At 28.9% G+C, this 17,626-nt stretch overlaps 1 protein-coding gene across 1 annotated transcript; it reads left to right on the forward strand.

Moving 5' to 3' along the window:
- The first annotated feature begins 9,237 nt into the window (after positions 1-9,237).
- Positions 9,238-17,121, forward strand: LOC112598202. Its single transcript, XM_025344597.1, has 3 exons — positions 9,238-9,876; positions 13,452-13,683; positions 15,650-17,121. Exons 1-3 carry the CDS (start codon positions 9,745-9,747, stop codon positions 15,961-15,963), a joined length of 678 nt encoding a protein of 225 aa, XP_025200382.1. The 5' UTR covers positions 9,238-9,744; the 3' UTR covers positions 15,964-17,121.
- The last annotated feature ends 505 nt before the right edge of the window (positions 17,122-17,626 follow it).

A 17,626-nucleotide genomic window follows, 5' to 3' on the forward strand; every position in this document is an offset into this window, starting at 1 on the left:
TTCATACAATGATAACATAAGTATAATATGCAATAGATTTTTCAATGTTTTAAATTATTTACCGATCTCTATAAAAATTTCGATTAAAAATTATGGAATACACAATTAGTATAATATAATTAGTGTTAAGTATTCTATAGTAGAGACGTGTTGTGATAACAGCTCTCATACATCGTCGTTGATTCTAAACCAAAAAATAAGGATGTCACTTTGCTGTATATAAGATGTCATAATAGATGTGTTAAATTTAAACTAAATGATAAATCATTCTTATTAACCTATATTTCTAAGGACCTGTTAACCTATTAGACATTTAAAAATAAATAAATAAATAAACTCTTTCAGATGAAAGTTTTGAAAATGGATGGTTGCTTTCCACAAATGATCCATTTGTTATGTACAAGTAATAATAAATTTATTGTTTTTTTTTATTTATTATTTTATTACCCTGTATAAATGTATTTTTTTATCACATTTACTCGTTGTACCATTAGGCACAGATTATAAATTTCATTTAAAAATAAAAATAGGTATAAATATAATATATATATATATAAACCTATAAAACCTATAAAGATATTTTAATATATATTTATAATTTTATAATGCTATTAGTAATAAATTAGATAACCAATTTTTGCCAAAAATAAATCGCATACATTATGTAATTATTATTTTAATATTATTTCATATATTATATCATTAGGTAGTTGTTAGTAACATAAACAGACGTACCTACTTACCATACTATAATACTACATTAAATGATAATTATAAGTTCGAACGTTGTATAAATAGACAATAGCTTAAAATCAATACAATTATTTTTTAAATATATTTTTTGTGTGTAGTAAAATATAATAATAAACACACGATTTTCAAGTCCCTTTGAATTACAAAAAAATAACTGAATAAATTATTTATCATTTGAATATCAAATTTTGAAAAAATTTTAAATTGAAAAATATATAAGAAAATTGTCATTTTAGGAAAGAATAACTCAAAATAGAAATCTTTTATTTAAATAATATGCTTTAATTATTAAAATTGAATGTTTTATACATTTTTAACAATAAAATAGTTGGCAAATGTCCGTATTTTTGCCGAATTTGAAATCCTAACAGTTAGTTATAAAAAAACAATTATGCATATGATTTTAAATATTTTTTATTTCCTAAAAAACCCATGTAAGAGATTGTATTACACTTTAAAGATTTTAGATCTAATTTAAAATTTATATTCAAGATTTTTTTTTTAAATAAGTTAAAAATTTAAAATTTAAATATTTTTATCAAGTTTTTTTAATTACATAAAAGAAAAATAATAAGTATATATAAATCTTAATATACTACAAAAAAAACCTATAATTTTGAAAACAAAAATGTTAATTGTTATTAAATATTATTACTTATATATATATAATAGCTTTTTGGTATATAATTTAAATATTTTCAAATTACATTAATAAATTAGAACAATATTTTGAATAATTAATTAAAAATTGTATTTAAAGTCTTTAAAATCAATTTTAATGAAATAAATCAGTTAAATATTTTAAGTTAAAAAGTGTTTATTTGCAATAAATGATCTGTTAAACAAAAATTATGGTATCATGTAAATAATATAGATTAAATATTCACGTGCATCACGAAGATTCAAATTGATCTTCCAAGATAAATTTATTTGAAAGCTTGATGTCCTATTGAAATGAATCATAAAAATTCAAAAAAGCTTTATAAAAAACTTTTGAAAATGAACGCCAATAAAATTTTATGGTGCTCTAAAAACGTTCTATAAACCAAGATAAAAATAATTTTTACAAAATTAATACTAAAGAAAAACTTTACGATCGAAAAATTGTGATGTCGAAGTAAAGCATATCTATAAAGAAAAATTACTACCAGCAAAAATTAAGCAGCACTCTAATAACTGCTGCATTGAGTTGTATATAAATTATAAACTGAAATTTAAAAGTTACAATTCGCAGATTAAAATTTTACTTTAATATTAATTTAAGTATATCACAATACACAACATTATAATGAGTAATTAAAAGATTACATTTTTCAACAGGTTTGTGAAGTCATGACTAGGTATAGCGATGACACGTACATCACTAATCCATACCAATATAAGCTATAATATATTTTAATGCTCAATCAATGCTTTCATAACGCTATCCATAAGTATCTGTATCAAAAATTCAATTAGTGTTCAATTGAAAATGGGCGTAATTACAACTAATTAATTACATGTTTGCTGGTTTAAAAAAAATATCGTATGGTTTTTGTATTTGATTATTGTTAGTTTTTATAATGTCAACAGTATACTGTTTAAATGTATAGTAATTAGTAAGTATATATATAGGAACCATAAGGTTAGTGACAGGTCACACGTCGGATTAAAAATTCATCTGTAGGTCGCACGTCGTTCCCGCTAACTATACGCGTACATGTCTTTTATCGATACAATAAATATTACAACCATAGTGTAATTGATAATAAATAATTATTAATTAAAATATAGTTTGACATTATCACCACGGTATGTAATGGTATTGTGAAATGTAATCCTGAAGGTGTTAAATGTTAATAAGGGATCAACGACCGATTTCGTAGTGTAACACTATACTTTTATGTATAGACACACAAGAGTGTATCAGACGATACGTTATAGTAAATGAGAAGGATGAAGATGTGACTGTATATTATGATTACAAGAAAAACGCAAACAGTGCACGTATATCTTTACGTCTTAATAAATCTAATTTATATATATATATCATATATAAGAAACGATCTCGTGCAAGAAATAGGTCTGCGATAATTTGTTTCGTTGCATAAGTCCTCCGCCTGCCGCCCGGAGGCGCGGATTGACGCCGATCCTGGTTTATAATTATTATAAGTGTGTATATGTATATAATATATAATATACGATCGTTTGAAAACACAACCTCTCATTCTCATGGCGCTTCCAATGACGGTAACGATGCGATCGTGTGTAATACTCGTAATAGTATTATTATTATTATTATTATTATTATTATTATTGTGCCAATATTATATACACATCGCCTGTACAAAACAACCGCCAGCAAGAAACTCGTACGTCGAATGTCCAAATAACGCGCGCTCATACCAAATACCAAATAAGTAACGTGGTAAATATTACTTTAATACGTCATTGCGGTGTATAATACAGATGTCAGACGCAAAAATGTATTCGCTCTGACTGAGATGCGTGAACGACGCGTATATTATAATAATCTATCGCTGATTCTGAACAGCGTAGTCGTCCGTGACAAATTTAATGCACATGGATTTACTCCATTTTTGATTCCGCTAAATTTAAACGGCACAGATGTTTTTACACAGTCAATTGGTTATTTTTTTTTCACCAAAAGTATAAAATACAAGTCTAAAATTAAATCCTATCATAGTACCTAACTATTTCATAGTCTGTAACACTTAGACATTACGGGTCTTACTGACACTACCGACGGACATTTTTCGAAAATCGGTCGAACACTGTAGATTTGCAAAACGATTCGTTTTAAGTCTTTGATTTTTGTTAACCACGTACAGACTTAATACAAATAAACAAAAAATATTCGTTTTTCATAATTTAACAAATTCCCAGTGAGCATTTCCTTTTTTCCTTTATAATTTGCAAAATTTAAAAATTTAGTTTCGAAGTGCGCATTTTCGGGTATGAGATTACCTATAGTACGTACACAATTTCAGAGCCATGATCGCTACATACCACATACGCTAATACACACACACACTCACAGACGACACAAACATTGCCTTTTATTGATGTATGAGATATAATGTGTCTATACTGACATCGGACAGTTATATTATGTAACAACATAAACTGCAAAACCGAGTTCACAGCTACTACGTTGTCAATCGTGTCGTGCAGTCTAAAAGTCGAGTTCGGTCCGACTCTGGAAATTTACCAGTAAATCATTGTAAATGAATGTTACCATGTTAGCGACGAATGTGATAAAGGCACATACCGTTATGTGGTACGCAGTATACAGTCCTACTTAGGAAAAAGATTTGCCAGATTTTTCGTCGTCTTACGTATTATTTGGTTGTAGTTCTCATTTCGTTTCCGTTTTAATAATACAGTCGGTGTACCCGTAAGTATTGAAGGATTTACACGGCAAGCTCTTATATTAAATACACCCGTTTCTATAAATAGCTATACTCCGTGCCACGGATCATATCATAAAAAAAAATTGCCCAACGCGTATGTGGTATAGGTGATGTCTCAATTCCCGAACATATTTATTTCGATTGTGTCATATACGCATACCGTTGTCGTACATTATATATTTTTATTCTCGCGGCCATTGCCGAAATATCATGTATCCGTGCATAGAAATCAGTTTAATGCAGCTATTAATTTCAACGGTTCGTTAAATATAATATTATGTGATTACCTAGTTGTCTGACGGCGAGCGAATGTAAATATTAAACTTTATGTTTTTATATAGCAGCTAGATCGAACGGAGTTTCGTGAAATCCAGCGGGTGATACTGCGAACCACGGTGCGTACTTGCGCCGGTGTTCTAATACGCAAGTCTCTATTTTATGTCGAGGCACGTCTTAAATAATTAAAATGCGACACAGAATTTCCATAACGCAACTTTTATCGTAATATTAAATATTATTAACAGCTATGCGATAGCATTAGATAATTTCTACACTATCACTACGTAGTAGGTCCCTACTATAATACAAGCTTGTAATATCTACTACCCGCACAACAAAATCATCAATCTACGGGTCATTAAACCTTTTTAGGATCATAATGACTAAACAGGTTTCCAAAAGCTATAATTTATTATTTCAAACTTAGATAATATTTTAATTCAAGTTTAGTAATTATATATTATTATTATTATTATTATTATGAAATTCCAATAGTAATAGCTAATACATTATAGAAACCTTTTAGTCAAGAATGTCACTAATACTTATTTTTAGTAAAAAAAAAATCATGGACGACGTATTAAGAAGAATAACGTTATCTTAAGACTCATAATTTCACAATTCAAGGTAATCTTCTAAATATTCAAAACAATTAAGAAAATAATACTATTTAAATATACTTTTTAGTGGATATTATCACATCCTATTTCCGACCCTATCCTAGTAAAAATTACAAATCTAATGTTCACCATGTCTTTGAACATTCAAGTTTAGTTTTGAAATTTTGATAATAATCCCTCCGCCGTAAAATAGCATAAAATAAAAGATGGAAAGATGAAATCGAACAGCAACAGGTTTCTCTCGTAGCCCCATCCATACATCGATTTTAAAAATTAACTCTTTCGAATTTTTTCTCAGCAATTAAAAAGGATTCTATTCCTGTTAACGTGTAAATCTACTTTTTAGAGGCACAAGATACACCTCTTCGCTCAGAATCTATATTGCATGAACTCACTAGAATTACATATTTCCATATATACTTTATTGAAATATATACTTTATTTACGTGTATAATGTACACCATTCTTATGAACATGTAAGCTTAATTTTAAAATGTGTATGATAAATGATAATCTTATCCCCATAAAATAACGTAAAAATAAAAATTCGTGGAATCGATCAGAATAAGGTATCTCCCACATCTAATCACAATAAAATAGTAACATAAACTTGTAAGAAAAAAAAAAACAAAATATGAAAAGTCAATATAATTTATAATATTATATAATTATTATAGCTATATTAAAAAATAAAGAGATATAAATTATATGATTTTTTTTTCAAAATTAACTTTTTTATGAAGTAAAATATAAATCATGACACTTTAGATACTTAAATTAATATGAAATATAATTATTCATTTGTTCCCTTTGCAATTTAGTAAAATATTTAAATTACTCTTTTAATATGACGTCACATTTAGATAGTATAAATTTCTAATTAGTGATTAATATATAATAAAGGTTACTGAATGGCCAATTTTTAATTTAACAATAACGTAGTAATTGTCTAAGAAAATTAATCAACACACGGAAATGACGAACAGTGAATAAGTACACGTTTTAAGACCAACGATTAAGTAGTAGTATTTTTATAGATTTTAGTGTTTAAGTCCTATTAATGCTTTTAATATTTAAGTGATTTTAATCCCAAAACGCTATAGCACATGGTATAGCCATGAAACTTTTATGTACTTAAACGCGCGCTGTATAATATACATTTATATACCTAACCGCTTAAGTACGATACACGTGTAAACGGTCACACACACATATATTATACATATATATAGGTATATATGTGTGTATGTCGTGTACACTGGTGACAAGGCCTTAGCAGAGGTTAAAAGATCACTATGCCAATCAAGTGACATTATTTTTTTCTTCTGTGCGTGTGTTCCAATTTCGGGAAACGGACAGCAACGAATGTCGCGCATCCGGTCGGCGCTGCATCATGATTGCTGCACCGCCACGTAGGGTCCTCGGGGTTAATGAAAACCTTACATTCTGTACACAAATTGATACGTAGTATACATGTTATTATTGTGCTCCTATAAAGACGTCGGTATACCCACGTCATATATTGTACACACACATACACACACGCTCACTTACAGTGTTTGTAGGAAATTATTTCTGTGACCAGACAACAAAAATATGTGAATTAATTTTAATAGTTCACTAATTGACCGGTGCTGAACGGATATAAGAGAGAGCTCTGGTGAATCCGCCTACGAAAAAACACGCGTTATTATGGAATATTATATAATATATGCATAGGAAACGGCCGGTCTTCAATATCGTCTCTATGTAATGTGATGTATCTACATATAATAATATAATATATAATTGACGTGTTCGACGTTACAATATTTTACGCAATAATTAATTATTATTAATTAAATAGCATGGTGCACCATATTGACGTTATCATGTATTAATTAACTAAATTAAATCGCAAAACTATATGATTATTATAATTATTTTTACCAACGACTTAATAATGATAATATACTGCATACATATGCAAAAAAATAATATATTTTGTAATCAGAGTAGAGTGTTAAATGTAATGGTTATACAATAATGTGTTTGTTTGTTTTTATACAGGTATCTGTTATCACATTTTAGAAGTGTTGTAACTTGGAACAGTGCTTTAATATTCAACAGTATAAGTGGTTTCTAGACAGATATTAAATCTATACATTTATATTTACTATTAGATACTTAATATTTATGTTGAATCATTAAATAATTTGGGTTCTAAACAATTAAAATAAATGTAAATAACTGTATTAATTGCGAAAACCAATAGATCAAAGCAAAACAGTGAAAGCAACGTATTAATAGATATTTTTTGAATGACATTATAGGAACTTATAATAACAAAAACTACATGGCCTCGTTACGAAAGCGGGTAATTGTCGTTTTTTAGTTGTAAAAATAATTTATAGGATTTCAAAACACAGAAAATGTTTATTTATTTTCAGCTTCCATAACCCCAACAAATATGATTATCACTCCTTAAACTTTTCCTCTACGTGTAATCTATGAATCCACATCACAATGATCGATTTGTGGCACAAATATTTGTCCATCTTATTCTCAAATGCCCTCGAGTAAATTTGTAGAAAAGTCGAAAAAAAAAAAACCCGTTTTTTCTTTAGGTGTACTACTGTACTCGATCTGTGTGGTAGCTCAGTGCCTATGTCATATAATCTGTGCAACCTCGTATTCCTTTTACACTAGGATCTGCTATATCCAAAAATGACGAAACAATATGCGTATATGGTTTTTTAATACACATCTCTAGTTAAATTTAGCGCCCATTTAAACTATTTAAAGACGTAGCACGTATTTGCACATTTGGACATACTTATAATATGTTTATAATAAATAAAGTCAAACATAATTTAAAATAATTATACATTAAGTAGTTTACAATATTTTTGACTTTAAAAAATAAAATATAAGAGTAAGTTTTAAGATAGAATGTTAACATTCTACCTAGGAAACAACTCCGAAAAATAACTTATTTTAACTGAGAGTAGGCCTAGTTGATGAACGGCAAATCAACGGCTTACACGTTACACATAAGTGCTAGTATATAGTGGTTCTACGATTTAAAATGATCAATTTGAGAGGTAGGGCTTTTATAAAAGCTTAAAATAAATCTTGATTACATTTCTTTTTATCAATTTATCTAGTATAAATATATGTATTCATATATTTAACTAATGACGTAATTTTAGAAGGATATAGGGGGAGGCTTGCGGCTTGCCCGCTCTAAAATTTGCATATAGGGCCCAAGGTATCATTTTTCCTCCTTCAGATATACCAGCAGTAGAAGTCTTTATGCTTTCCATAAAAAAAATAATGAATACATTATAATACATTTATACGATAAAAGTATTTTTTTCCTCAAATCATTACATAAATAACATTTATATCACGTTTCTCATATTGTATAATATGTCAAAGTATTGTCAACGTTATCACATTATCTGGGTTAAAAAAATACTCAATAATATTATTTCATATATTATATTATTCATCACATTATATTTTTTTTTCAAACAAGTTATAGCACCTTTTTTTAAATAACTCTTATGCGCTTATTATTTATTGATATCGGGCATATATGATTTGTTTCAAAGCCATATATAATGAATTTTAAGACTTGTCTACCTAGCAATTAGGTTATAATTTCTATATTGGTGAATAAATTATTTTGCTCCCTTCTCACTAGTTTTTTACCCGGTCATACTTTATATTTCACTTTTTATATAATATGTTGAATATGCTTATTTCTCTAACTTACATACACATATAAGTTAACTACAATAATAATGACCTATGCATAAATATATTACATAGATACATCATAATATAGCATCGCATACACAACTACACAATACCATGTATCCGTTAGGTTCAATAGTTAGTATACAGTTCGTACAAGTCAACAACGAAGTATCTATATGATAACCCTGAGGTCAATCCATTATGCATCAGATTTTGTAGTAATACGTCTTTTCGTTATCGGGTGGTGGGTACTTATACCACAATAATAAACGACTTCCTTGATTAGCTATTTCTATGATACACAGATGATGTGCTTATTATGTTATACATGCTACTTCTGCTCTCACGGCGGCTCTGATAAGATAATAATATTGTATTATTATTTTTGTTGTTAATCACTTGCCCGGCGACGACATACCTACATCCTCAAATGCCTCACACAATTCTACCGTTCATCATCACATATGTTTTACACATGCACGCGCGTCGCACGAATACATCAACCGCGGTATACGCGTATTAAACACACGCACGCACGCGAGCAAATTGAACTTTTTACAATGACCACGATGTCGCTGTGCGTGCACACCACGAATAAATGATTTTTTTCCTAAATGGACCGACCGAACCCCGCACAGTTTAAATTATCATAATCTCTTAACAATCCTTAATTGGACGGGACCGTTCGGGACGTCGAGAGCACCGCGCACAATACACATTGGCATACAGTCCCTTGATCTCGTCGCGTCGTTATCTCACGTTCGGTAGTATAATACCAATTGTTGTACGCGCATAATATTACTATTAAGACATCCAAAGTCTCGTCTTGGTTTCATATAACGCACGGTTCAACCCGAATAGCTAATAATATTTTCGTTTGCCTTTGATGTGATTTTATTTCGTTTGAAAACTTTTACCGTTTACTCCGATCAAAAATGTACCGCCTGTTTTTGGTACTGTGTTTGTGTTACGGTTTGCTGGGCTACGCGTCCTCGGATGAAACAACCACTTCGGTGTATGAACATTGCGGAAATCTGCAGCTTCAGGAAAACATTCAAATTAAATTGGTACGTGTTTGTCACAGACGAAGAACTACATTTAAAATCAAAATCGCATAATATAGTGTAATCTGAATTCTAAATTAAATATCTAATCCGTCGTTTATGTACGAAATTCTATTTAATTTCAATAATCCCATAGAAAAGTATATTTATAAATAAATAATTAGGTATGCTTTTAAAAGTACGATAATGTTTACATTTTTTTAGTCTTTTTTCGATATATTATTATTAAAAACAGTATTTCTAGGTTAAAAAATTTAAAGATTTAATACAAGGGACCTCATAAGCGGTTAAAAAATAAGAAAAATACATAAGCACATTTATTATTAACATTAAAAATTCAAATTTTACTAAAATCAAATAATTAAACGAAAAACATCAAATTTTCCTCTAATGATTTTAATAGATTTGTTATTACTCAAAAAAAAAAAAAAAATAATAATAATGGCTGCATGTAGATACTTGGAAAATGTTTTCGTTATTATTTATTAATTTTTAAAATTACAAAAATACTGAGACTCTTATATGCGAGCCCAGGAAATTGTATAAATTATAAGTTTCTGTAAGGTATGATATTTTTAAAATATTTATATCATGAACCTATTTACGTCGGTATGTTAGAATTCACTAACATGTATATGTTATTCACTTATAAATTAGATGGAGTGTTTTTAGAAAAATTTAATTAAATCTTTCAAAGTAATAACATTTGTTTAAATTTATTTATTAAAAATTAAAATGTTTTAGCATATTAAGGTATACAATTACAAGTTGGTTTACAAATTAAAAATACAAAAATAATAATAATATAAAAATACTATAACATCAACTATTCTGGGTTAAAAATGCTGATCTATCTGCCTGAAATGTTTTATACAGCGAAAACCAGTTAATTGTTCATATGTACAACGTACAAATTCAATCCTAACTTAAGCTATAAGTTAAACGAATTATACGTTACTTGTTTTTAACATTTTCTGATTTTAATAATTTACAATATAAATTATACAACATTGACTTAAGTTAAATTAAACAAAACAATACCTAATTATTATTGCATGGCACTGCTCACTACTCAGTCCGACCTTCTTTTTAAAACTTAAGGCTAAGATAATGCCATTATTGAGCATTGATCGTTTTCAGGAAATACTAAGAAATAAAAATAGATTAGTCACATTTGTTTTATTTATATAAAGTAATGAATGGTGAACGGTTGATCTAAACAATGACAGAATAAAATGTAGTAGGTAATAAGAATGCAGTTGAATCTCGTGTTAGATAATTATAATTTTGGTTCCGTTCACGTTTATTAACTTAAAGTGGCTACAATTAGTAAAAGTGTATACATTTATTTGCTATCTCGTTTTAAAAATAAATTATACTATATTGTTACACTTACAGTTATTATAAACGAAAAATATTTTTAACAGTTTTATTAAATTTAATTATACTGTAAATAAATAATTATAAATTCTATAGTTCAGTACCTCAGCCCATTAGAAGTTTCATAAATTTTATCGAAATGCACTGAATACATTTTTATAAAACTGATTTACACAATTACATTCATATCGAATTATTGTGAATATAATTAAATGTGTATTAATGTATTAGATTAAATTGCGAACACCTCTACGTTGACTTTATGAGATTTTAGTTTTTAAAAATTTATCTATTGCAACTTATAAATAGAAAATGTTGATCAATTTTATTTTGTTAAATTAATAAAATTAAAAAGTCTAAGCCACGGTATTAAATGTACCTACAGGCTACAGTTCCATAATGATTTATATACATGTACAATTGATACCTAAACTCTATGCCTAACGGGCATTTACTATTCATAAATAAAAAAAAAAATATTTTTATTCAGTAAGACGTTAGCAGATAGTTTCAGGTCAATGATCAATTATTAATTATAGTTATTAATGTTCTTATACGTTTTTTTTTACCTAATAATTCATTCATTTTATCTATATCAACATTTCTTAAATTGTGTTCCGCGAAGCATATTATGTAAATTTTTTCAAAATGTTCAAGAAAATTACTTTAAAATATCTAATTAGATATTTGTAGCGACTAGTAGGAGGAAAAAATGTTTGTATATTAAATAATAATGTATATGGTATAGTCTATAGTCTACACTCTATACTTCTAAGTTCTATATTTACTATTGCGTACTTATAGTGCTTATACAGTATTCAGAAATAATATTTGAACGTCGTTAATAAAAATACTAATTAGTTATGCCCGTCTACGATAGCGTGAAATTCCGGGAAATAACTAAATCAATGATATTAGTAGAATTTTGGTGCAATTCAAAAGATGAATATTCTCGATTGTCACAAAAGGCCGTGTTGGCATTTTTACTATTTTCAACCACTAGTATGTTTGAAACGGGGTTATCCACCTATGACCTATGTATAAACAAAAACAAAATATCGCAATGGACTTGCAAGCTGTTCATAGGATCACGATAAAATGTCGTACGATTATCTTATCGTAAGACACCACGAAAACTATCCGATACATTTAAATATTCTAGACGATAAAAATATCGAACAACTAAAATATTTCAATCAAAATATACAAAAATAAACTGATTAGAACACACGAACGATAATTATTATCGTTCGATAAACAAAAAAAACAAATTTAGTACCCTGTATGATTCGATGAATGTATCCGCTATGGCAAAGCGAATTCACCATCGCCGAAAATTTGTGAATTTTATATATATTGAAATATAGATATAGATGTACTTATAAGTGAAGTCCAATCAAAAGCCCTTTTTTGGGAATTTGGGATAAAAGTCTGGATCATTATTCAGATATAAATTACATAGTATCGTCCGATAAATATCAGTCATATATCCTGCCAATTATACTATCGTACGATAAACAAATCATACGATGAAATATCGCTTATGTGTAACGGCCATTTAACTATTATCGATACTTTAAATATGCTCTAATAATTTTATAGATTTAATAATAACTAAATAGGTAAATAGATCATATACTTTCGATTAAAAAAAATCTATTAGATATCATTAAGATTTTAGACCTAACAGAAATAATTGTCAATAAAATAACTTAGGAAGTTTCATACTTGATACTGTACTTATATGAGTATAATATGACTAAAAAACATTATTTATAGTTTACAATAATTGAAACTGTCTATTTAAATTAAGATAACGTCGTTCGATTTTTTTTTAATTACATAAAATAATATCTGCGCACTGCACATCAGCTTTTAATATTAATAGATACTAGATAGGATGTAAATAAATTGAAATTAGATGCCATTTAAATTTCACTTTATTATATAGTTATATTATGTTTTTTTTTTTTTCAGTCAAATTGATGATGTCATTTTATAGACATTTACATACTATAATTTTACTAATGGATATCAGTATTCAGTATTAATGTTTTGTTAACTACGCATGTATAAAAAAAAAAGACAATTTGAGTTAAATACATAAAAACAAGTTAAAAAGTTGAATCATTAAAACACCCACATACTACGTTTGAAACAGGGATATTAATTTTTTATTTATTTTATTTTATTTTTAGATAACTGGTACATGGTATGTAATTGAAGTTCTACAACACAAGACAAACGAAAAAATATATCATGGAGAGAAATTTGAAGTACCCACTTGTCCTTCTGTTTTCTTAACGCTTGCGGGTTCTGATACAGACCTGAAATTGTACTGGAACGAAGATATGGGCGACGTTGAATATCTATTCAAAATTAAAGACAAATCGTCTCCCGGATTCTGGCTGTCGTCTGGATCTCAAAATGGTAATTATCAAAGTTAAACTACTTTTTAAGGCGCCTACTATTATTCACATTCTTTAATGATCGGCATACACATTTCAAACATGCGAATAAAAAGCCTTGGGGCGACCCTAAGATTGTTAAGATTATTTACATAACATTTTATTTATACAATTGAAAAGTCTGATTGCTAAAAAAATATGTGGGCAAACTACCACGGTCTGACACGAGCATTTTATGGACGTTAAGTTATTGAAGACAAAATACAGCGAACAAACCTTTATTAGGAAACATTATTTAAATAAGACTGAAGCTACGTACACGCGACTTATTAGTAACAACTTATTATTAATAACAGTGATGCATTGATGTACATAATATACCGTTCACAAAACAATAATGATAAAATATGCGTATAGCGACTTATATAAGTTATGAATAAACGGTTTTTACCCTTTGTGTGTGTTAACTGATACAGCGAGAAATTAAATACAATTAACATATATATTCGATTTTAATTTTTCAACTGTGTATTGTTTAATTTAATATGTATGGGTATATTATTTTTTTTAATATGCTACGTCAAATGTCTACATACATATAAATCATATAATATGATAAACGTTCTATATATAAGTAGGTTGAAGCCTTGAAATCATAATGTTTTTGTGCGATACTGGATAGGTACTGAAAAATCAATACTGATTTATGTCAGTGTCTACTTAAACTAATGATTTCAACATTTTAAAATAAATATTTGGTAGCCATACTTGTTTAAAACGCGTATGTTATTTATTACGTTTTTAAATTGGGCTGTTTTTGTAACTGACAGCTTAATCACACGTTTCATCCTATAAACACTAAGTACTGTAATGTTATATTATATTATAGGTATGTATAACTGTGTAATGGTATATCTAGGCAGTATAAATTAATTAACTCATAGTATTAAGACCATAGAAATCTTATTTTTTATAATATGTTTTGGATTATAATTATTTAATAACAACAGTCAATAAGCTTTGTAAATTATTTATATAACGGTATGATTTGAACTTGATTCCTTACCAATTGACAAACACTATACTTACGTCTTAAATTAAGGTTTAAAAACATTAAAAAAAAAAATTGAAACTAAAAATGTAAGAACCTGCCTAGGTTAAATACTTAAAAGTTAACCAAAAATTACAAATAACTAATAATGATAATAATTCATGGTTGAAGTCAAAAGTCATGAAATATACTAACTATATAAATTACCTAAGTCCTGTACAAATAATCTATCTTGATATTTAATTTGATTGTAAATTAGAAATAGTTTAAATATCTACATATTTAAAAACCAAATACGTCATTATGAGTTTATAGGTACAGTCAGCAGTGACGTGTTTTCAATAATTTCTTGAGAGGTTTTTAAATTTTTAAAAATTATACAATAAAGCTTACTTTGAAACAAGAAATAGAGATAAAATTAATATATACAAACATTACCGGACATGTTGCCGCAATGAATTTCCACCCGGTCGAATACATGTAAGACGCTCTACTATTATAGTTTTTATGGATTGTGGACAATATTTTTATGATTTTTTTATCGAAAACTCCGTACACACATACTAGTTAGATATTTTCTTATAATTTATAAATAATATTTTTATTAAAAACTTCTATGATGCATTGGTGCATAGATACATGTTTTATATGTTCTAGGGGGGTTTGAACCCGAGAACCTCTCCCCTCCCCCCCCGTAAATACACCACTAACAGTCAGGATTGACTAAGTAATATTGCAATATCATTTAAAATCTATAGGGAACGAGAGAAAGATAGAGGGGAGAGGAGAGAGACGGAGAATACAAGAATATAGTATCAAAATAAAAATGTCAACAAAATACCTTTTGGCGAAAGCTAAAAACGGAAACGCGCGTGTTATACGTTCGCTGCAACAATTTAAACCTTTGCGTTTTTTCCGGACGCCGTCCATGTTGCAGGCACCCTAGTGCAGGTGACCAGCTACGACCAGTTCGCGGGCATGGTGTACGTCCGGAAGGCGGTCAGCAATCACATGGTGTTGACGTTCTGTTCGCCGAACACGCAGCTGTACAGCGTAGTGTTGGCCAGGGACAAGACGCTGGACTCCAAGGACCTGAAGAGCATCGTGAACCACATGCACCTGCAAAAGTTGCCCATCACGCAGACGAAACGCACGTGTCGCAGCTCGGCGTCCGCGGCCCGGGCCACCGCTTGGATGACCACAGCGTTCTGCTTGGCGTACCTGGTGTGGTACCTACGCGTGCACAAATAGGTCGCAACCGTCAGGCGTAGCGCACCCCTGTTTTCACGTTGGGGCGAGCGGACGCGTAAAACACACACACACACACACCCATCCACACACACACACATAGAACCGCACTTGGGTGCGGGCGCAGGGTCGGCGTCGGTCGAAGCCCGTGAAGGGGGGGGGGAGGTAAAGTCGGAGACTTAAACTCGGCAACGCGCCGCGGATGGCGATTGGAAAATTACGATATTTCTTACGACACCGTCGTCTCCAAGCCGCAGACAACTTTGCAGATGATGTTTCGTTCCGATTAAAACTTTAAACATTTACAATCCATATTATTTTATTTTACGGATAACGCGTAATACTTATCAAACGATTAACTACGTCACATAATTATATTGATACATAGGTATACACAATACACATCGATTTTTGTGTACCGGGCTCTTTCCGTATATTATGCGTATACCTACACGCCGTGGCAGTGAAATATTAATTAACGTCATAACACGTGGTAGATTACACCCACGTAGGTACATTTTATAAAATCGTCAGATCGCTACTGCACTGCTGTAGCATAATATGCATGTGGTAAAAGCCCCTTCTTAATAAACAGAACATTTTTTTCTTTAGTTCTATATTTTGTAATAGTATTACTGTATCTGCGGCTCTGGTGCTATTAAAATTCATGTTTAAATTTTTTATTTTATTTTATTTTATTATTATTATCTTTTTATTTTTTCTGAAGCCTTCAAGCCCCCATTCACACCGACTCTGCGCATACACACATATACAAACAACAATACTTAAAACGATAGAAAAAGAGAAAAATAAAATCCGAGAAACACATACCTTCCATACCCAACATTGCGTTGTCATCCGAACACATCAATACGATATAATTATAAACCTATGATTTTTATTCCATGCTCAATTCAAGTTGTGCAATATACCGTTAAAATAATATGTCAATTCCGTTCAATTTGTACTTTTGCTTAATTTTTCGGATCTCTTTAGTGCATAATGATTATGTTTTATTGCGTACCTATATTTACATGCTAATCCACTTACTATTTATAAATTATAATATTGTTTTAGTTAACACATTTATAATAACGTATGATTGGACGACTACATAATTGCACAATGTTGGGTTACCTTTTTTTTTGTGTAATTTATTTTCTTAAAAACTAATGTATTCGTATTGTAACAATAATTACTTAGATATAATTATTTCATAACATTATTTGTAAATTAAAAAAAAAAATGTTTTTATAAGATTTGATGAAATCAGATGTTTATTACAAATATACAAATAATATTAATATACCTATATTATATATATTATATATACATATATATATATGTATTTATAAATATATAATTTTTTTTTTTTTTTTTTGCAGTAATTTAATGCAGCTATACAACAGTTGTAAAATATGTTAGCTTCGCGCAAATTTGTATACTTTATTTGTTTAAACAATAAAGCACAATAATAATTGTACATGTATATTAAATCGAAACACTTATCGTATCTATTTTAAGAAATAAAAATAGACTCAATTTTTAAAATTACCTATGAAATAATATTATAAAAAAATATACTAAATTATATAATAATAGGTTAAGCCGCAGTCTTATTGCATCACTTGCATTATTAAGGATTTACACATAACTTAAAATGACA

Source organism: Melanaphis sacchari, unplaced genomic scaffold (genome assembly GCF_002803265.2).
Source record: "Melanaphis sacchari strain LSU unplaced genomic scaffold, SCAv2.0 Contig45_pilon_pilon, whole genome shotgun sequence".
Lineage (NCBI taxonomy): Eukaryota > Metazoa > Arthropoda > Insecta > Hemiptera > Aphididae > Melanaphis > Melanaphis sacchari.

Excerpts from the sequence above, each read along its gene's own strand:
- LOC112598202 (XM_025344597.1), top strand. The coding sequence starts at position 9,745 with ATGTACCGCCTGTTTTTGGTACTGTGTTTGTGTTACGGTTTGCTGGGC. Across the intron at positions 9,877-13,451 it reads AAAACATTCAAATTAAATTG|ATAACTGGTACATGGTATGT; the intron begins GTACGTGTTTGT and ends TTTTATTTTTAG. Across the intron at positions 13,684-15,649 it reads GTCGTCTGGATCTCAAAATG|GCACCCTAGTGCAGGTGACC; the intron begins GTAATTATCAAA and ends TCCATGTTGCAG.